Source organism: Pelophylax lessonae (genome assembly GCF_965119305.1).
Source record: "Pelophylax lessonae genome assembly, chromosome: 2".
In the NCBI taxonomy this organism is placed as follows: Eukaryota; Metazoa; Chordata; class Amphibia; order Anura; family Ranidae; genus Pelophylax; species Pelophylax lessonae.
Window position 1 is genome coordinate 725,310,181 of NC_138769.1, and position 23,409 is coordinate 725,333,589.

Genomic DNA, 23,409 nt, shown 5'->3' on the forward strand with positions numbered 1-23,409 from the left:
CCGTCAGTCCGAGCTCCCCGATCAGGCAGGCGAAGGGTGTCAGGCCCCCCGCCACTGGGGGATCCCCGGAGTGAGGGGCGAATCTATCCTGGCTGGTATCCAGGATGGTATTATAGTCTCCTAACATCAACAGTGGGACATCCGGGAACATAGCCAACTGTTCAAAAATAAGCTTGAGCACCCCAACCGAGTAAGGGGGTGGGACATAGACCGTGGCGAGCACGCAGGTCAGTCCCGCAACCTGACACAAAAGAACAACAAAACAACCATCAGGATCAAGTACAGTGTGGGAACATGTAAATTGAACACCTTTCCTGACTAGTATGCAAAGCCCTCTAGAATAACTAGAATAGACAGAATGATATTGATGGCTAAACATACTGGGCGCCAAGGTAGGCATGGCCGTCGGAGGCATGTGAGTCTCTTGCAAACACACAATATCAGCCTGCAGTCTCTTAATATTTCTCAGGACTGCCATTTTCTTAATGGGATTGTTGAGGCCCCGAACGTTCCAAGTCATTATGCAAATAGTTTCATCCATGGTCTTGGTGCAGGTACAGTTCCATAGTAGGATCCCCAAGCAAGGACGCGGCGGATACCAGAGTAAAAGGGCATCCACTGTAGGCTCTGTGAAGGGGTGTTGGCGTGGGGAACAACCAGTAGGCCAGAACGGTCCAGATAGCATCAGGGCAAGTCCAGCTCCATGTTCGGATTGGCACAAGATCTATCAGAATGTACGTCCAAAAAGTTGCAATGCAGTGGCATGCGATACCGGAGAGGAGTAGGTCAGTGAAGACAAACTTGGGCAGAAGGGAAGCAGGGGTATATCGGGGGTTCACATCTGCCATGTGAAGGGGCAAGGGTAAGTCATTGGGGTTCGTCCAAACAGGACTTAGAGGGGAAAACCACTGAGGGACTACAGTTGACATAGTAATCTCCTCAAGAAGAGCGAACAGTACTAAACTTGTATCAGTAGATGCTACAGGGTGGCATCTGCCTACCCAGGAGTTAAACTGAAACGACTGGTCCACTCCTCAAAGTAATTTCCCAGTCATAGTGAGAGAGCGTCTCTGAATGCCATTAGCAATGTAGGATCATTCACGGGGACCCGTGCCTGGGTGAAATTTCTGCTCTCAGTGCCCTACCATTAGCATCCAGCCATTGAGCAGCAGCAGTAGGCTTGTCAAAAAACAGGACCTCATCTCTAGCAACGACTCGAAGAAATTTTTGCATTATCAATGGCTAGCCGCCCTTGCATACCTCTAGATTTGGTCAGGATAGTGTCTCTATCTTTATAGTTGAGAAGCTTGAAGATAAAGGTGAGAGGGGGGGCACCCTATGAGCCCGCTCCACGGAGAACATGGGGGTAAAGGAATCTTGCCCAAATGTTGAGGTGAGCCAGTGTTCAATGAAGGCAACTGGGGTTTTCCCCTCAGCTTTTTCTGGGATGCCAATCACTCTGATGTTGCTCCTTCTCATCCTATTCTCTAGGTCGTCTAACCTGGCAGCCTGTTGCGCAGATAGCAGGGCAGTATGTTTGACCTCTCTTTGTAGGGGGGCCATGTCATCCTCTAGTGAGCTGACCCGACCCCCCACTGCCGATGTTCTCTCTCTAAACTTCTGCATATCATGGCGCATGAATGAAATTTCTGCCTTGACCCCTTTTAATTCTGCTGTCAGGGCCGTAATTGAAGTAGTGCAGGTGGTCACAGCAGCCATCACATCCCTAAGGGTGGTTTCAGAGTCAGGAGAGGGGGATGATCTCAGCAGGGCCTGATCCGCACAGGCTGCATCCCAGTCAGTAAGCTGCCCAGATAGTTCCCCCAGGGGCACCGTGTCATCCGCGTCAGAGTGCTCTTTTGTTGCTTTGATGTTATTGATGACTCAAGCATGCGCAATCATAGGATAAGATAATATCTATTGTCATTGCAAAAATATATTCACAATGAAATTTCTATCCTCCTCCTCATTTTAACAAACTATAAAGAACATAAAAACAATACATCATGCAGTCATGCAGAGTACATAAATCACATCAATACCGAGAATACCAAAATATTACCTTTTAGAAATCAGAACATCTGTTATAATAACAGTAACTCAGCATCACTTAGCTTATTAATTCAATATCATTTTCACATTTAATGCTTTTATAGCTCTTGGAAAAAAAAACTCTTTCTAAATCTGTTTGTCCGCACTTTTATGTTTCTAAACCGTCAACCAGACAGGAATAAATGGTGACCAGGGTGGGAAAAATCTCTCACATTTTTCTCTGCTCTATAAGGCAGCGCGACTCATAAATTCCATCTAAAGAGAAGTTTATAGCCCACAATTTTCTGCCCAGTGTTGATTATTTTCAGAAGAGCGGTCTTACCCCACACTGAACAACTGGGGTACAAAATTAGGATTTGATACATCAGTACACTTTCAGTAGATGAATGGTAAAAGGTCTCTAATCATGTCAATCGTGTAGTGAACCCAGAACAAGGTGAACGGTTTTTTATCCCCCAATTCACCCTAGAACCGACAATATTCTTCAAAATTTAAGACTTTGCTGGGCAAGGGAAAATCTGGACTGCTCTGCTCCTTCCTTGATTCCTTCTTGGACCAACAGAATGTTCAATATTATTTTTTATTATTACAATTATTTTTTTATTATTAGTAGTAACATTATTGATGTTATTATTATTACATGCCATGAAGTCTTTGTTGACTCCTGGTGACCACATGAATATAAGTTTTACAAAGTGATTTTTCTTCAATTTGGGTCTTAAATAGGGATTTATGAAACCGGAGACATTAAACACCCCCCTGTTCGGTTTGTGCCAGAACTTTCAAACATTGCAAAAGTCTATGGGACCTGAATTGGAAAAGTCAAAAGTGCCCATATTGAAGGCTTAAATGCAAGTGTTTGGGCATACGTAGGGTATGGGGGTCTGGGTACTGTCCTGTGGGACATGTATCAATGCAAATTTCTTTTTAAAAAAAGATCATTTTTAAAACGAGCAGTGATTTAATGATGTTTAAAGGAGAAGTACAGCCAAAGCTCCTTTTGCTGTACACCTTCTTTGGATCACAGGAGTGCAGTTTGTTCTGCACTCCTGTGACCCGTTTTTAGCAGACAGCAGGCTGAAGTCCCCTGTCTGCTGATGTCACAGACCTGGTCCAGGCTCGGGCAAGACCGCGACAATAAAGTCTGGATCTGACCACATGCCTGGACTGGCACCCGGCTCAGCCTCTCAGCATGCCGCTGAGAGCCTGAACTGGCGATTCTCACTCCCTCCACAGCCCACAGTGAAACAATAAAAATGGAAAATTAATTTAAATATAGTGCCTGGGGGTCCCCATAGTGTGCCTGAAGTGTGGCGCATCTGTAACGTGTATATAACCACCTGCAGCAAAACTGACATTTATAAAGAAAAAAAAAGACTTTTTCCCTGCAAGTTTTCTTTATTTTGAAAACAACGGCTTTGGGAACCATTCTGTATGATGAGGCCACAATTTAGTGCACTTGGAGCAAGATTTGAGATTTTTTGGATTAATTCTGGTGTCTGTCTGTTTCACAGACTTTGGATAAAAGCAGCAGGGGCGGAAAAATTTGGCTATGGGTGTTGGTGGTGCCTTAACATCATAACCCTATAGCGGTACTCTTGATGAAAGCAAGAATTGGCCTTGCAGTAAAATATTGAAATTATATGCACCTGTCACATAATTGTGGAAAAACTAGTCCTTAGGTGTTAATTGGGCCCATAAAACCTACACCAAAAATTTATTCTAGATAAAATCAACACCCACAAAGCTAGGCAACCTAAAAAAGTAATGCAGAGATTCTACATCCCAAAAACATAGTTACATAGTTTGTGAGGTTAAAAAAAAGACATCAGTCCATCCAGTTAAACCTATGATGTGTGTGTGTGTGTTTGCTGTTAACCATACATTGTATACCCCTGTATGTTGTGGTCTTTAAGGTGCCCATCTAATAGTTTTTTTAAACTATCGATGTTCCCAGCTGATACCACTGCTTGTGGAAGAGAATTCCACATCCCTACTGCTCTGACAGTGAAGAACCCCTTACGTATTTTAAGGTTAAACCATTTCTCCTCTAGTTTTAGTGAGTGGCCACGTGTCTTATTATATTCCCTTTCTCTAAAAAGTTTGTTCCTTATGCAAGGGTCATCACCAGTACAGTATTTGTACATTGATATCATATCTCCCCTCAATCGCCTCTTCTCCAGAGAGAATAAGTTCAGTTCTTGTAGTCTTTCCTCATAGCCGATGCCCTCCATTCCCCTAATTATTTTTGTTGCCCTTCTCTGGATTCTCTCCAGTTTTAGCACATCCTTCCTGAGGACCGGTGCCCAGAACTGGACAGCATACTCCAGATGTGGCCGGACCAGAGTCTTGTAGAGTGGGAGAATAATCTCTTTATTTCTGGAGTGAATCCCCTTTTTTATACATGCCAGTATTCTGTTGGCTTTGCTTGCAGCGGCTTGGCATTGCATGCCACTGCCAAGCTTGTTGTCCACCAGTACCCCCAGGTCCTTTTCCATCCTGGAGTCACCCAGAGGTTTCCCCCCAGTGAGTAGCTTCCTTTCGTGTTTCTGATGCCCAAGTGCATTACTTTACATTTTTCAACATTAAACCTCATCTGCCATGTAGTTGCCCCCCCTATTATTATGTTCAGGAGGTTTCCAAATCCTACATAGAAGATATTGGCATGCTTAGTTTAGTATCATCCGCAAATACTGAGATTGTACTAGATATCCCCTCCTCTAGATCATTTATGAATAAATTAAACAGGATTGGTCCCAGGACAGAACCTTGGGGGAACCCACTTTCCACACCTGCCCAATCCGAGTACTCCCCATTTATCACCACTCTCTGGACTCTCCCCTGGAGCCAGTTCTCTATCCAGGTACTCACACTATGGTCCATACCTACATTCCTTAGTTTGTACAGTAAGTGTTTGTGGGGAACGGTGTCAAATGCCTTTGCAAAGTCCAGATACACCACATCCACAGGCTTACCTTTATCTAGGTGGCAGCTCACTTCATTGTAGAAGGTTAATAGATTGGTCAATAGGTTAATAGATTGGTCTGGCTCCCTGTGGCCTCAATGACTGTATTCATAAATGCACTACCTGTGTCCATGGACACACTCTGATCTTACTGGGTTACTGGAGGTTTCTGTTTACTATGTTGTTTACTTTGCTGGCGTTTACCCCAGTGGACCTCATATTGTCTATGCCTGATGGGGAGGTCCTCTCCTCTTCTGCTGCTCATAGGCTGACATGTAATGTAACGTACTGTTTTTGATTATACTGTTTCTGATTGTACTGTTGTGCATGGCTTTCATTTCCTGTAATGCTCCTTGTCTTTTCTCAATAAATTGTTTTGAAAAAAAAAAAAATAGATTGGTCTGGTAAGAACGTTTTTTCATGAATCCATGCTGATTACTACTAATAATACCGTTTTCATTACTAAAGTCTTGTATGTGGTCCCTTAACATCCCCTCCAAAATCTTGCAGACTACTGATGTTAGGCTGACCGGCCTATAGTTACCGGGGATATATCTCAGCCCTTTTTTAAATATTTTTACCACGTTGGCTTTTTTCCAATCAGCTGGCACCATACACGTCTGTAAACTATCCTTAAAGATCAAGAATAATGGTTTGGCAATCACCTGGCTGAGCTTTTTAAGAACCCTCGGGTGCAAGCCACCCGGTCCCGGTGATTTATTTATGTTACGTTTCTCTAGTTTAGTTCTAAGTCTATCCTCTGTTAGCCATGGGGGTACTTCCTGAGGTGTATTATTTAGTTTAGCATTACAAGCTGGGTTAGTGTAAGAGAAGAAATTATTTAACACTTCCGCCTTTTCTCTGTGGCCAAATTTCCTTTGTCGTCTTTTATGGGGCCAATGTGTTCTGGCCTCGCTTTCTTACTGTTTATACTTAAAGAATTTCTTGGGGTTCTTTTTACTCTCTTCCGCTATATGTCTCTCATGTTCTATTTTAGCCGCCTTGATTTCATCTTTACATTTCTTATTACACTCTTTGTAATGCTTGAATGCTGCAAATGACCCCTCAGCCTTGTATTTTTTGAAGGCCTTTTCTTTAGTATTAATATGCATTTTTATGTTGGAGTTTAGCCACCCAGGGTTTAGTTTTGCTCTTTTAAAATTATTTCCCTTTGGAATGCACTGGCCAATCCCTTAGTATGCTTTTGAAGCACTCCCATTTTTCCTCCGTGTTCTTTGTTCCCAGGGTTCTATCCTATTTGATATTTGCTAGCAGAGAGCACAGTTTTGGGAAATTGGCTCTTTTGAAATTCAGTGTCCTTATATTACCCTTGTGTTTCCTATTACTGTAATTAATACTGAAACTTATTGACCTATGGTCACTGTTTCCTAAGATGCCCCGTATTTCTATATCCGTGAGCAGGTCTGTATTGTTGGTAATCAGTAGGTCAAGTACCGCATTGTTTCTTGTCGGTGTGTTCACCATCTGACCCATGAAATTGTCCTGCAAAACATTTAGGAACTGCCGAGCTTTGGCTGAATGTGTGTTTCCTTCTGCCCAGTCTATATCTGGATATTTAAAGTCCCCCATTATAATGACATTTCCCATCCTTGCTTCCAATCCTATCTGTAAAAGGAGGTCCGCCTCCCCCTCCTCCCTTTGGTTGGGGGGCCTATAGCATACGCCCAATATACGCCCTATAGTGCTTTCCCTTTTAAGTTCTACCCATAGGGATTCTGCCTCGTCCATAGCTCCATTATTAATACCATCCCTCATATTTACCTGTACACTGTTCTTAATATACAGACATACCCCTCCCCCTTTTTTACCTTCTCTATCCCTGTGTCATTTAATCTGTGACATCGGCATTTGGGACTTAATAGCTGCTGCTAATCCAGGAATGATTCATTTACATGAATGTAAGCTGGTCAAGGGAGTCTGTGGACAGATGTGCTCGTTGTTCGATCACAAAACCTCTGGCAGCACTGAATGCCCATTCATAAAGCACGCTGGATGCAGGGCAGCTCAATTGCATACTCGGCAGGTTCTGGCCCATGATCTATTTTCATGATCCAGTAACCCAGTGGATCATCCACTGGAAAGCTCTCCATGTCTGTTTTAGGCCCTAGATAATCTCCCACCATATGATGCAGACGCTGCCAATGGGATGTGGATGCTGATAGCCTTGGGCGCTGATGACTGAAAAAAAAAAAACTGTAATCCCCCTTTTCCAATGCTCCTCCTTTGACCAACATTAGCCTCAAAACTAGCTATTTCATGAAACTGTAAAATGAACTCCTCTTTAATGTGTCCTCATCCTCTACTCCACCTTTGGGAATGGGATGAGTTCTGAGTCTTTCCCCTTGTAACGGTGGTCAAGGAGGGTTGCCAACCAATAATGATCCTTCTCCTTGATGCCACAAATTCTTGGGTCCTTTTGCAGGCTTTGAAGAATAAGGGAGCCCATGCACCGCAAGTTTCCTTGTGGGCAATGAGGATTACAATATCTGGGACTGCCTCCTCCTAGCCACGTACTACTCCCAAGGGTTCTGGGGATGGAAAACCATCTCTTAATCTTTGACATATGTCTTCCTTTGCTTCAATGCCTCCAAAACTGCTAGAATCCTCCTCTTCCCTCTCCTCTTGTGTGTTCTGTGGCATTGCAAGAATAATGTCTGCATAAAGCGGGCCTTGAGAGGAAAGAAAGTCCTCCTCTTCCTTCCGCTGCTCTGCCTCATCCATAATGCCACACAGAGTCTGCTCAAGCAGGAACACAACAGGGATTGTGTCACTGATGCATGCATTATCACAGCTCACCATCCTTTTGGCCTCCTCAAATAGTGACAGTACAATGCATGCATCCCTTATCAGCAGTCATTGGTGTGGGGAAAAAAAGCAGAGCCATCCTGAGCCTGTCGTGCCATACTCACACAGGTACTTGTGGACAGCCCTCTGCTGCATGTGCAGCCGCTGCAGCATAGCTAAAGTTGAGTTCCACCTGGTGGGCAGGTGGAATTCCAACTGAAATTCAGCCAACCAAACACTGGCTGTGTATGGCCACCTGAAATGGCTACAGACTCCTCTGGCCTGCTTCACAAGATCTTGCAACCCTGGGTACCTGTTTAAGAAATGCTGCACCACCGAATTGAGGACATGTGTCAGGCATGGCACATGTGTCAACTTCCCTGTCGAAGGACGGACAGTATTTTAGTGCTGATATCACACACCACCATTCCTGGCTCAGGCTGGCATGGTGTGAACCACCTCTGGGCTTGCCCCTGCAGAGTGGAAAGAATCTCTGCTCCGGTGTGGCTCCTGTCCCCTAGACAGACCAGCTGAAGCATCTTTTAGCTTGACTCGTTTAATGGCCCCTTGAATGCTTAGGGGGTATTGGTGGTTCATAGGACAATTCAGCAGAAGAGGGCATGGAGGAGGAGGAGGGGTGGAGCTGACAAATCCATCATCACCACCAGCAGTATAGAGACGTGGCAGCAAAACAAGCTGCAGCACTGAGCCCTGTTCTGCATCCTTCCTAGTTGCAAGCAGAGTTACCCAGTGTGCTGTGAACGAAATATAACATCCTTGACCATGCTTGCTGTACTACCTGTCAGCTGGCTGCCTTGCCCAACGATGCCACAGCATTGCCTTCCGCATGATGGTACAGAGGTGGAATGGCCTTACGTGCAGAGAAATAGTGACTAGGAACCTGCCATTGTGGTACAGCACATTTTGCAAATTCAGGGAAAGGGGCAAAATCCACCAGATGGAAAGGCAGGAGTTGTAAAGCCAGCAGCTTAGACAAGCTGGAATTTAGATGCTGGGTATGTCGGGGCAGTGACTGTACTGTTTTTTTTTTTTTGATGCAGCAGCTGGGGCAGAGAAATTTGCCTGGGGCACATGCGTGGCTTCTGACTATGGCGGACGTGTAGTGAGTCAGCTCCGGTCCCCGCTGGCTCTTTGCTGCCCCTTCTCAGCCTCTATCAGCCACAACATCTACGGGGGTAAGCTGCATCACACCCTGACACCCACTCGGCCCCCATGGGAAAAATAGGACAGCAGAAACAGGGATATACGGCACCATTAGAGCCGCGCACACAGGCCACTATGGAGAGGTCCCTTACTGGGCCGCAATCCCCGGCCTCAATTTCGCCTGGAACACCCCCCCCCCCCCGATCTCCCCATTCCTTCACAGCTTAGGGGGAATACACCTTCTCCATCCGCTCCATCCATGTTAACCCAGGCCATCCTGGATGAGAAGCTGCAAGTGTTTCTTCAGCAGATCACTCGGAATATGGCTACAGAGGTGGGCAAACTCTCTTTGGAACTTAGGGGGGAGATTGCACACATTGAGGAACGCACTGACACCCTAGAGAACAAATTTGATGAGCTGGTGCAGTATGGGCAGGTATTAGAGGATGAAAATTTTACTTTGAAACACTCAATCTCCCAAATCCAATCGCAGCGAGAGGACCTGGAAAATTGTGAAAGGCGCCAAAATCTGAGCTTTAGGGGGATCCCTGAAACTGTGGGGGACAACAATCTGCGTTCCTTTCTATTGGGATTGTTTAACACCATAGCCTCTAACATAGTTGATATAGATTGGCGCTTGGATCGAGCACACAGATCGTTGGGCCCAAAGCCCCCTGCTGGAGCCAGGCCACGTGATGTCATTGTCCGCTTTCATTATTACGATAGTGAGGAGGCCCTAACATTGGCTACTCGCATTAAATCGCAGGTGGATTACAAGGGTGCCAGGATCCAAATCTTCAACGACCTCTCACACACTACTCTGAACAAACGACGGAACCTGAGACCCATGACTACATATCTACAAAAGCATTGCATCCCTTATTACTGGGGTTTCCCCTTCCGCTTGGTGGTCACCAAGGATGGCACCCTACTCCATATGCATGACCTGCATGAGGCGGAGGCTTTCATACGCAACCTGGGCCTTCCACCTTTACCTGAGGAGGACCTTGTGCATCAGTCCGGTTTGAACCGTCCTTTTCCGTCTACCCCTGGATGCATGTGGACCCCCGCCAAGACCCCACAGCGAAGAAATGTTGGGACTCCTCTCCGTCCTCGCCACCTCAAGCCTCCGACTTGATCTGCCCGCACTGATCCTTATGTGGCATTTATCTAGGCCTGTGGCCCCTGTGGCTTTTTTGTGGCCCTTTTTTCTACCCTGATTAGGGTGGTTACCCTTTCCCCTCCCATGGGGTTATACGTTGGCTATATTTTATGGCTATGATTTTTCTTTTTTAACAAGTGTTCTCATGCCATTCATCTTATTATTTTCTTTTTCTTGTTCCACTGAAGAGCCAGCAGGATCCATCCCCCCCCCCCATTGGAGTTCATCGTCTGGAGGCTCCCATGTTGCCCTGCAAGTACCAGGCCTCTGGTCCTGGTTTCCTGAGATGCCAAGATCTCTCAGGTTTTGTACTGAAGTTCCTAATGACTTTTTTTTGGACTTGCGTTGTCATGTTGATACTTTTTCCTTTTTTGGTTTTTCTTTTTCTTTTTTGCCGGACCTTTTTTCGGTTTAGTCTGGCTTTGCTATTATAACATTGTACATTTGTGCCTTTGTGCCTCGTCTGAGGCTGTGTTACAGATTGCATCGGATATTGTATGTCATATATACTGTATGTTCTGAGTAAGCCTGGTGTATCTATTGATTTGTTCAATGCTTCTGTTCGCTGATTAGACTCCCTTCCCCCATGGCTCTGAGAATTCTCTCATATAATGTCAAGGGACTAAACTCTGTACAGAAACGCTGGTTAGCGCTTAAAGAGTTCCGCACCTCTGGTGCAGATATTATTTTGGTGCAGGGGGTGGCAGTCTTGATTAAAAAAACGTGCCCCATTCGTAGCATTGGTCTGTGATTATCTGTCCACTTCTTTTACGATACTCAATATTTACGGGTCATCTGGGTTTTCTTGATGATGTTTTCCAATCCACCTCCCACATGTGGCAGCCATTCACGGTGGTGGGTGGTGACTTTAATCTCATCATGTCCTCACATAGGGATCGACAGTCACTACATACAGTAGGGAGACGCCGTCCGGCGACTCCTGTCCCAGGCTAAATCATTCCACAGGTGTGTACGTTCTCATAGGTTGTTTGATTCCTGGCGTATCAAGCATCCTACTCACAAACCATTCTCTTTCTACTCTGCAGCCCACAAGATGCACTCTAGATTAGATCACTTTCTCATCTCCGCCCCTCTTATACCTTGTGTAGTTACTTCTGACATTCTTCCTATCACCTGGTCGGACCACGCCCCAATCATTATAGAGGTTTCTTTGACCTCTTCGCCCCCCAAGGCTTGTCATTGGAGTTTGAATGATCGCCTTCTTCAATCTCAGGAGGTCCGGGACAGACTGACTCGGAACCTGCAGGAGTTTTTTGATTTGAATGAGGGCTCCGTAGACGAGGTGTCCACACTGTGGGAGTCTCATAAGGCTTTTTTTGGGGTTTCTGTATAGCAGAGGGCTCCCGTCTAAAGAAACAGACCATGGGTCTACGGTCCTCTCTCCTTGCCGATCTGCAGTCGGCGGAGTCCCGGCTTGTGAGTTCTCCCTCCGTGTTCTCCCTTTGAAAAGTGGTGGGCCTTCGGGATAGTAGTCTTAAGTCCACATAAATGTCCAAAATGGCTAAATCCTTGATGTGGTCACGTCAGCGTTTCTATGAATACTCTAATAAACCTCATAGGATGTTGGTTAATCAGCTTCGTCCTCGGCTCTTTCACTCGGTCCCTGATCTCCTGACTCAACCTGACGGCACCCCTACACACTGTCCTTATACTATAGCTAAGGTGTTTGGTGATTTTTATAGCAAGCTATATAACTGCCTTACCCCCGAGCACCGTTTCAATTTTACCCAGGATAACTTTGAAGCTTTTTTTCAAGATTTGTCCCTTCCCAAGCTTTCCGCTGCCGACCTACTGAAGCTGAATGCGGATATTTGCTTTGATGAACTCGCTGTCACGGTTAAAAATGTACCCTCACACAAGGCACCGGGTCCGGATGGCCTGCCTTACCTCTATTATAAGTCCTTTTTACCCACCATTGCACCACATCTCCTTGAGCTTTTTGCCTCTCTGCTGAAAGGCAAGATCCCTCATCCCCACTTTACGCATTCCTATATTTCGGTTATTCCCAAGCCGGGGAAAGACGCCTCCCTCCCGGATAATTACAGACCAATAGCATTGTTAAATTCTGATTATAAAATCTTCACAAAAATTTTGGCTAATAGACTCGCTAATATTATTCCCAAACTGGTCGATCAGGATCAGGTGGGTTTTGTGCAGTCCCGTCATGCAGGTGACAACACCAGGCGCACGGTAGATTTGATCGATCTTCTCGATCGGTTCCCCCGTCCGGCAGTGCTCCTTCGATGCTCAAAAGGCCTTTGATTATCTCAGTTGGCCTTACCTTTTTTCCACATTAAAGAGGTTTGGTTTGAAGGGTCCGTTCTACCGAGCCCTTGAGGATCTTTATGCCCCGGTCACAGCACAGGTGCGATTGTCCCCTGCCTTTGTGTCGCCTCCATTCTCTATGTCTAACGGCACTCGCCAGGGGTGCCCCCTATCCCCCTTACTCTTTATCTTGTGTTTGGAACCCTTGGCTGCGGCCATTCGCTCTCACCCGGACATCACTGGGGTCCTGATGCGGCACAGAGAATACAAGCTTTCCTTGTTTGCAGATGACATGACTCTAACTAACCCTCTGGTATCCCTACCCTCCCTACACTCAGTGTTGTCCTCTTTTAGTGCTATTTCTGGTTATAAGATCAATGCCTCTAAGACTGAAGCCATGCCTTTACATATCTCTTCGGATCTGTTGACCCGACTACAGAGTTCTTACCCCTATAGATGGTGCCCTGCTGCTCTCAAATACCTAGGGGTTCAGTTGACACCCTCCCACTCTATGCTTTACAATGCTAATTATGTCCCCTTATTTGGCGACATTTCTAAGTCTCTCAGATAGTGAATGGGATTCCCGTTGTCACTTTTAGGTCGCATAAATGTTTTAAAAATGTCCATCTTACCTAAATTGCTTTATTTGTTTGATACCCTCCCGGTCGCGATCCCCCTGACTCAACTTAAGGCTTTGCAGCGGTCTCTTCTTTGGAAGGATAAGGCCCATAGATTAGCTGCCTCGGTGGTGTTCTCCCTGAGAAGGAGGGGGGTCTTGGGGCTCCGGGCATTATCAAATATTATTATGCTTCCCACCTTCGGGTGGCGGCTTCCTGGTCGTCCCTTGTGGCTCCCAAACGGTGGTCGTATATAGAGCGGGGCGCGATCTTCCCGGTCCACCCTTGCTCTCTTCTTTGGTCACCTACACTGCACACCGATCGGGTGTTGTGGGAGATGTGCTTGGCTCCCATGAGGGTCACCATGGAGGTCTGGCGCAAATGTTTTCACAGGTTCTCTCTCTCTTTGCAATGCCCCCCTTTAACCAGTGTCTTATTTAATCCCGTACTCCTGGATGGTCTCCATATTGGTAGGGTGTGGAAATGGACCCATGCCCCCCTATTCCAACTTCGCAATCTAGTCCACCTGGTATCCTGCACCTTTTTCTCTTTTGAGACGTTGCAGACCAAATTTGCACTCCCTAAACACACCTTTAATTTTTATCTACAGGTGCGCATTTTTTTTAGATCCCTATCGCCCCCTCTGTCCCTGGAGAGGCCCTCCTCATTTGAATATTTATGCGCCCATGGCCCTCACCAGGGACATTTGGTGTCCTCTATCTACAACATTCTCCACGATGCCCTCCCCATGACCGAGGATTACCACCCATACATGCAAAAATGGTCCAAGATTTTGCAGCGTCCCAAACCCTTCCCTCTGTGGAGTAAGATATGGACATCCGCCTTTAAGGCATCTCGATGTGTGGTGCAGAGAGAGACTACCTTAAAAATTATTTTATTTTGGTACAGAACCCCAGCTCGTCTTCACAAGATTGACCCTTCCAGCTCCGCCCTGTGTTGGCGGTGCGGGGCTGAGTTGGGCACTTTGTTCCACATTTTTTGGCAATGTTCTGGTATTCAACCCTTTTGGAGCATGGTTATGTCATTACTCTCCAGTGTTACTGGTTTACAACTTCCGCTAGACCCTCTGCACTATCTAATGGGTCTTCCCCGGTATCCCCAAATTGACCAATAGATTGCTTTCTTTTCTTCTTCTGGCCGCCAGGCGGGCTATTCCCCTTCACTGGCTCCAACAAATTCCTCCTGACAAAACCCTCCTGTTACGATTAATGTCAGAGATTCGGGGGATGGAACACCTTACTGCTATGGTTCATAATGAAATGACTAAATTCAATGCGGTTTGGGCTGAGTGGGATCTCTATCACTCTGGATTGAGCTAAGTTCTGATGTTTTTTCCCCCCTTTGGTGCGTTTAGTTGTTTTTTCTTCTGCTTTCATGCTCCAATGTGATCTCATGTGACTCTGTACCATTTTTATTGACGATTTGATATTGTACTGCTCAGAATATGGGGGCACCGTCCCTTACTTTGCATTGTTGATTTTTGTTCCTATCTTTCTTTATCCATTGTAACCTTCTTTTCTAAATAAAAATTATAATTTCAAAAATAAAAAAAAAGAAATTTGCCTGCTATACTCTACAACTGGTGGTTTGCTGCTGGCAGACGTGTTGCAAGGACCTGTGACATCCTTCGCTATACCATCATCTCTGTCAGTGGGGGCTGCTGAGAGGTCATGAGATATAGCAGGGGTAGGCCCCAAAGGTGGAGAGGAGAAAAATTGTGTCCCTTTTGTATGGCTTTCAGGTTCTTTTGCTAATGGACTGAGTAGTGGGAGGTTAAATGCCTTGTCAAGCACATGGTACCCAAATGGCTGGTGTTTTTGCTATGCTTGCTCTGCTTGAGGCAAAGTTTTCAAATTACAATAGTGCGATTGGCTGCACATGTGTTAAAAAAGGCCCAGACAACTGAGCTGCGGTAAGTGGACTGGGAGATAACAGCTCCACAATCCGATGGAATAGGGTGGCTGCTCTCTACTCTTCCATGATGGCTGGACATCCTGTCCTGTTGGGGTTGTGCCTCACCCTCACTTTCCTCCTCTGCTCTCTCTGTTACCCAAGTCACATCAGTGACCTCATCATCAACATCCCCTCCATCCTCATCATCACTGGAGCCAACTTGGCAATATGCTGCGGCTGGGGGAACATAACTGCCAGTTTGTATTTATCAGTGTTCTTCCCTCTCTGTAGGCTCATGTTCCTACCTTCCTCAACCCCAGTATCAGAACCAACGACAGAATCAAGTAATGCCTGTGCATCATCAAGGAACAAGTGGCTGGCGCTGTGTTTAAATAACTTAGCAGACTCCTCCATGCATGAGGCTTGGGTTATGGCAGGAGTAGCTGTGGACAAGGGGGCATAATAAATCGCTCTGGCAGCTGCAGTGGACTGCGCACTAGTGCCAGCTTGAAGGGTCACAGAGGATGAGGAGGATGAGGGTGGTGTAGTAAGCCAGTCCACCACCTCTACATGCTGGGGCTGGGTGGCAGAGGCAACACCACTAAACAGAGACAAAGGTGCCCTGCCTGAGGACAGACCACATCTACCTTTGCCTGTGGGTACAGACGCTGCTGGCCCCCTCATAGTGGCATGGTAACCTCTGGCTCTCTTTGTTGGCCTCCCAGACATGATGGTTGGCTTATTATCCAACTGTAAAAGAGACAGGGAAATGTTTAATTGGAAACACTTTAATCAAAGGAAGGTGGTGTTTAGTGAGTTTTAGCTTGAGGATTACCGCTGGCAGAAATGTATACAGCACTAATTGTTATGTAATGTGTTGTAAAACACTGCACTACACAGACACACTCCACTGATACACTACAATATACTGCAGTAAAAGTGCACTGACGCACTTCAATATACTGCAGTAAAAGTGCAGTGACGCACTTAACTATACTGCAATAAAACTGCACTGATGCACTACAATGTACTGCAGTAAAACTGCACTGACGCACTTCTCTATACTACAGTAAAACTGCACTGACTCAATTCAATATACTGCAGTAAAACTGCACTGACACACTATAATATAATGCAGTAAAACTGCCCTGATACAGTACATTGACACACTTCAATATCCTGAAGTAAAACTACACGGATCCACTGCACTGACACTACAGTAAAACTGCCCTGAAACACAACACTAACACTACAGTAAAACTGCACAGACGCACTACACTGACGCTGCGCTATCACTATATTCACACTACACTGACACTCTACACTCACAATAGAATAACAATAGCACACTATAACACACTAACTCGCTAGTAACAATGAACAGAGCCTTGTTCTATTTATCTCCACTCCAACATCACACTGTAAATTGCTCCACTGGGAAGGAATCTTTTATAGTGTGAAGTGAGTCTATGAGCAATGGGCATGATTGATGCCTAAGTCATGATGACTAGAGTTGAGCGAACACCTGGATGTCCGGGTTCGGCGGGTCCGGCCTAACTTGAAAAAAAAGTCCGGGTTCGTGACCCGGACTTAACCCATACTTGACCCGGATCCCGAACCCCATTGAAGTCAATGGTGACCCAAACTTTTGAGCACTAAAATGGCTCTAAAAAAACATGGAAAGGGCTAGAGGGCTGCAAATGGCAGCAAAATCTTGTTAAGAGCATGGCAAGTGCTCTGCAAACAAATGTGGATAGGGAAATAACTTAAAATAACATAAAAAACCATAAAAATAAAAAAATAATCATCTTGATCTAGGAGGACGACGCCCATATGGAGTAGGAGGTTGAGGTGGCGGTGGATGTGGCAGTGTAGGTGGAAGCGGCGGTGGAGAAGTACAAGGTAGCCAACACTGGTTTTTGTTTTTAATTTTATTTCTTTTTAAATTAGGGTACACCCCAAAAGAGTGAGAAAGATCAAAAATACAACAATGACTGGGTAAGGCCGGTATACATGTCTATTCTGCACAAGGTACGGACAAGTCCTGTGGGATCCATGCCTGGTTCATTTTAATGAACGTGAGCTGGTCCACATTGGCTCTGGACAGGTGGCTGCGTTTGTCTGTGATAGCGCCCCCAGCCGTGCTAAATACATGTTCAGGTAATACACTGGCTGCAGGGCAGGCCAGCACCTCCAAGGCATAAAGGGCAAGCTCAGGCCATGTGCCCAAGAAGTTGAAGAGGGCAGACCCGTCATTCAGTACGTGTATAGTACATAAGGAATGGTAGGGAACTGTATATGGTATATGGTAAGGAACAAAGTCCACAAAGGAAGGTGATGACTGAAACAAATTCCCAGGAAAGGAAGAACTCCAAATAAATGAAGAAAGGGGAAGATCAGGTGTGCCCAGGAGTAGAAATGAATCCACCAGACAATAGTGTGAGAGATGGCTCCTTACCAAATAGCTTTTGCCACTATATTATAGGTGGCTGAATGCTCATAATGAAAGAGAGATCCTCCAATGTAGTAGAAAGGCCAGGCAGGAGCATAGATCACTCTCTCCAGGGACAACCGATCATAGGTCACAAGGATATCCGGTATATATATATAAACATGGAAATAAAAAGGGGGAAACGCTCCAATAGTGCATTACCAATGATTAACTTTAATAAGTAAAAAGGAATTGCACTCACATGTAAAAACTTTGCATGTCAGCGGAACAAACAATAACATACAGCCGCAGCGTTCCTGCAGAACATTCCTCCTCGGAACGTGGGTCACCCGGCAGTATAGTGGAGAGCTAACGCTGATGATCCATCTAAGCACCAGGGACCAATACGAACTCTCGCGCCAGGATAACCACGCCCCTTGATGTTTCGTGATAACTCACGTCCTCTGGGGGTTGGTCCTAGGCGGCGCTGTGCGAGGTCAGGGGTTTAAATAGGCTAAACCGCCATATTGGTTACTGGCAGTCCGCCCATAAACCACCCGCAATGAGGAAAAACAGAAATACTCGGGGACAATTAAAAATATAAATACACTTCCATAAAATCACTACCTGCTGCTGAAAGCATCCTTATGGTCACACCAACGGGACCAGGGAGAATTAAGTAGTCATGACAACATACCAATAAATAAGCAGCAAGGATGAGAGTAAAAGAGCCACAAATATGAAAAAATTATGTTAAAAGGTAAGCAAATCCAAAAGGATTGATACCCTCTAAAATGAATGTGAAAACGGACCTACCGGAAGGTAAGACCCTGAAGGAATGTGTAAGCAATCGGACGCTGCAACATCACAAATGATGGGACAAACATAAGTAATACATACAATTAACGACAGAAAGTATATTAATAATGAAAATAAAGAAAAAAAGAATAAAAATAAAGACAAAAAATAAAATAAATATAAATAAAAATAAATATAGAAATAAAAATAAAAATAAAAATAAATATAAATAATAAAAATAAAAATGAATACAAAGAAAAAATCAAGCGTTATTAATAAAACAATTGATGTCCCAGTCGATGTTTAAACCGAACGGAGTGAAAGAACGCATGTCAAAGATCCAACGGGTCTCAAGGCAAGAAATCGCCCTAACTAAATTGGTGCCCCTCCAATTAGCTGTAATCCTGTCAATGGCCAGGAAAGAGGTACCTGATGGATCTTTGTTGTGACATTTATCAAAATGCCTCGATAGACTATGCCTTTGAACCCTCGTCTGATATTGCCAACATGTTCTGAAAGGCGAATATGAAGTTCTCTTTTTGTCCTACCAATGTATTGTTAAGAACACGGACATTGGATCAAATACACAACACACTTAGATCTACACGTGATGAATGTGTCAATATCAAAAGATCTACACCATTTTGTTTTGATTATTTTATTTGGGAATGATAACCTGGATGGGGTAAGGGATTATGGGATGTCCAGTGTGACAACAATGAACTTCAGAGACACGTCCTTCCTATTTGCAAGGATCCTCTTCTTCCCTCCTCCTGCACAAAGTTGGTTCACTATGCACAGACTAGGAGCTTCCCGTCCCTTTTTGGTAAAGTAGCACATGTGGAATGTAACAGCATCTCTCATGAGAGTCATGACCTTCTGCCCTCCTGTAGACACTGAGCCCCGTTCTACCCCTGCAAAAGATGCAAGCCTGCCTGGCTGCCATCAGCTGGGCTTCCCAGTCTTCCCAGCCCTCCAGACTGACAGACACATGGAGATTGCCCAGGGCAAGGTTAGATGACCTGGCACACTGCCATCTTCAAGAGAGCACTGCTACAGCTGGTAGTCTCTCCCCCTGTCTGTCCCCGCACTGTGCTAATCTACTCACTGTCTCTCCTTGCTCGCTCTGCTGCCTTTCTGGCTTGATACCCTCCAGCTGCCTCCTGTGGTGGGATCCTTCTAGGCCAGCCTCCCAAGCTCCAGCCCCCCAGTAAGGGGTCCCTCAAAGGCCACGACAGCCTCTTTCAGCACTGCTTCTCCATCTTCCATCCAAACTCCCTGCTGCCATGGCTCATTTAAGGGCTTCTTTGGCTCCCTGCCACGCCCCCAACCTGGGGAGTGGCTAAAGGCTCCTAAATATTCAAGGCAGCTCCTTCTCACCTCCGCCCACTAGTTCCAGAACATTTTCCAACTAAGAGACCTGCCAGGATGAATCATCCAGCCTTGACCTCTAATAATCCTGACCTTGATTCAATGTTCATCCTAGAGCCAGACTATGTTTTCCCTGTAGTACACTTCTAGTAGCACACACTGGAGGGTGTTACACTTACATCCAATGCGAAGGGTCCCCTGTGCTGCTGTTTTAATTTAAATCCTAAGTCCTCTGCCAGCTTCCCCCAACACACACCTCTTCGCAGCTGTGGGCATGAAAACTGTGTGAAATAAACCTATCCCTCCTTCTTTGAGAAGCTTGGTCACTGGTGACTGAACTGTCAGAGTCCTCTACAGTATCTTGTTAATGTTTGTAGGACTCTTCAGAGGCAAATCACCCATAACTCAGAAAAAGTTAGGGTCATATGCCTCCTATCCTATTATATGAGTGATGATACCCCTTTTGAAATATTGATGTGCTCATTTCCAGCAGAATCTCTGTCTGAGGAACTAGATAGACTTTGCAAACAGTTGCAATGTAACCTGCTTTGCCCATGTGTGTTCAGTATTGATTCATTCTTGGCTGCACCCATCTCTGCATTTCCACCTTCTGGCAAGACAAACAGCAAATAGGATGTTTTAGCTGAAGGAGCCTTGGAATGGACCACCCTAAAGAGCAACTTGTAGTCCCAGCACTCCTGATCATCCTAAAGAGAATGTACAGTTTTAGAACACTGAACCTTGCCTGTCCAGGTGAACCATGAGAGGACTGATGCCAGCCCTTTACTCTGATTAATTTACTTGAAATGTTTACTGGTTATCTGTTTTTATACATTGTTATTTTTGGTTGCTCTGATGCTATGGTTACATGTAATGCCAGGGAAAGCATTCATTAACAGGGTGGGATATGTAGCGTGGTGTTAGGTGTATAATGCTCACTTTTCACAACTAGATGGCCTTCTGTAGTTCCTTAATTTTCACTTTCCACTCAACCAGTCACTCACCACCTCTCTTGTGGGAGACTACTGCAGTTAAAGGGATTGTGAAGTCTCAAGGTTTTTCACCTTAATGCACGGGTGCCCCCCATGGAAAGCGGTTCTCCCTGGGGACAGCCCATGAAGGGGAGCAGCAGGAGCGCCAACAGGGCACCCCAGAAGAGGAGGTTCAGGGCTTCTCTGTGCAAAACCCTTGCACAAAGCAGGTGAGTATAAAATGTGTGTTGTTTTTGTTCAAAAAAATCTAAACCTTTACAACCCCTTTAACTTCTTCTAGTAAAAGAGAAAATCACTTGCAGCCAGTAGAGGAAATATTTGCCACACTGCAATCCCTTGGCCAAAAGGATTGGGAGAAAGATAGTTCTCACTGTAGCATCATCACCAGGCAGAAGCTCAGGAAAGAAGACCATGTGGCTGAAATATTTAATACTCTACTAGCCAGCTAATAAGACCCTCCAAGTCTGCTGATTGACACAAAACTAAACACCCATTCCACAGAATGGCACTTTTCTGGCACACCTGGATGGAACAAGCTCAAGCAGCAAGTGAACACTAACAGACACACTCCGAAAGGCTGGACTACAGCCCTCTATTTCCTACAAAATCCCCAAAAGGTAAAAAGAGATTTAAAAAAATAAACATCTCTACAATAGTAAGACTGCTGCTGAAAAAATAAAAAAGAATTTTATTCTTTTGGTTTGCCAACAATTTTATGCAATTTGCATACAATTTTTTCTCGTAGAGCTTTGGTCCTTATCCCGTAGATGAGAGGGTTTGCAGAAGTAGCTATGCTGGTACCGATCAAGGGTATGATAATGTCAACTTTGGTTGATATAGAACCTGTGGTTAGACTGTACCTGAAATTAAGAAACAAGAGGGTAACAATATAGATGGAGAAGGCCAATATATGAGTCACCAATGTATGCAGAGCTTTCTGGGAGGATTCTGCAGAAAGTTTCAGACAGATGATAACTGTTCTTATGTAACAATACATTATTACAAGCAAGCAGCTAATCGAAATGAACAAGGTCAAAATCGTTCTATAGATGACGTTAATTGTTGTCTCATTACAAATAAGCGGTTGTAGAGAAATTATTTCACAGAAGACATTGTTGATATTTACCCCACAATACGTTAGTCCTAATGTCAATAATATACCCACAGTTACTATCACCACATTGAAAATATATATGGCAAGTGAAATTGTTTGAGTTGTGGAGTTGGTCATCAGAGTGTGGTATCTCAGAGGGTGGCCTACAGCCAGATATCGGTCATATGCCATTGTAGTAAAAGTAAATATTTCATAAGTTCCATAAAGCTGGATACAGAAAGATTGACAGAGACATCCTGTGAGGGAGATGGTTGAGCATCCGGAGAACAAATCAATGGCCAGCTTGGGGAAATATGATGCATTCCCAAACATCACATTCATAACCATGACGCATATTAAGATGTACATAGGCTCATGAAAGCTTTTCTCTGTCCAGGTTACATAGACAATCATAGAGCTCATAAACAATGTGACTGAAAATAATGCAAGGGCCAAAATAGCACAAACATATCCAAATGATTCAATCTCAATAAGCCCCACCAGAACAAAATTGGTTACAGAGACATTTTTCAGAGCTGAGCTCATGATTTGGATTTGTGTCTTGCAAAATCAGCGATTCCTAAAATGTTCTATCAATCCGAATGCTTTAAATTGAAATACGTCAATCATAGAGGCACTGTGGATATTAGTGCAACATTTGTCACATTGCTTTCCTCTTGAATTCAGTTGGGTATTTATAGGCTTCATAAGGTGTCACCTCACTCACAATTTAAATTTAGAAACTTTGCAATCACTGCATCCAAGTCTTCCCAGTGGACCACAGCTGTTACATCTGCCGCTGATGGACTAATTAGTGTCAGAAAATGGAATGAAGTAGTGCAGAATGATTAAACAAGCTTTAAAAATAAGAGATAAAACATAAAAATAAAAAAAAACAATACATGAAAAGAGAAATTTTGAATTAAAAGTCGAACTGTCCTTAGTTTTGAATTTTGCACAGTAAAGGTGTAAAACACATCTCTACTCTTTTGTTGGTTTGATGCTATTGATGACTCAAGCATGCGCAATCATAAGATTTATTGTCTTTGCAAAAATAAAGTCAGAATTAAATTTTGATCCGACTCCTCATTTTAACAAACTATAAAAAACATAAAAACAATACATCACGCTGTCATGCACAGCATATAAATCAAATCAATACTGAGAAAACTAAAAATATTCAATTTAACCACTTGCCGACCGGTCACGTTGACCGTACTGCGGCAAAGTGGCTCGATTCCGTCCAGCGTCGTAGACCTACGTCGCTGGACTCCTCCCCCTGTAGGCTGCGCTCGCGCGCCGCCGGAGGCGCGCTCCCGCTGTTTTCAGTCACAGCGGGAGTCGGGCCAGGGGAGGAGCGTCAGCGATCGCCACTGCTCTTCCACGATTGTCGGGGAATCCAGTTTCGAGATCCGCCCGCTTGTGTAAACAGAGCGGGCAGATCTCCTAAGTGACAAGGAGTGACAGATTGCAGTGTTCAGCATAGCTGAACATGCAATCTGTCCTTGTGTCACTCTGTCACCTCCCCCCACACACGTTAGTAAGCACCAGGCATACATTAACCCCTCCTTCTCCAATAAAATTAACCCCTTCCCTGCCAGTGTCGTTTTTACAGTAACAGTGCATATTTATAGCACTGATTACTGTAGTAATGTCACTGGTACCCCCAAAAGTGTCAAAAATGTCAGTCAAGGGTCCAGTCTGTCCGCCGCAATGTCGCAGTCCCGCAAAAAAATCGCAGATCGCCGCCATTACGCGT

At 44.9% G+C, this 23,409-nt stretch overlaps 1 protein-coding gene across 1 annotated transcript; it reads right to left on the reverse strand.

The window, feature by feature from the left end:
* Positions 1 to 21,245: 21,245 nt before the first annotated feature.
* LOC309546787 (olfactory receptor 4B13-like) lies at positions 21,246 to 22,196 on the reverse strand (the record flags this gene model as incomplete). The annotated part of the gene is made up of 1 exon (XM_082246476.1): positions 21,246 to 22,196. One exon carries the CDS (start codon positions 22,194 to 22,196, stop codon positions 21,246 to 21,248), a length of 951 nt encoding a protein of 316 aa, XP_082102602.1.
* Positions 22,197 to 23,409: the final 1,213 nt, after the last annotated feature.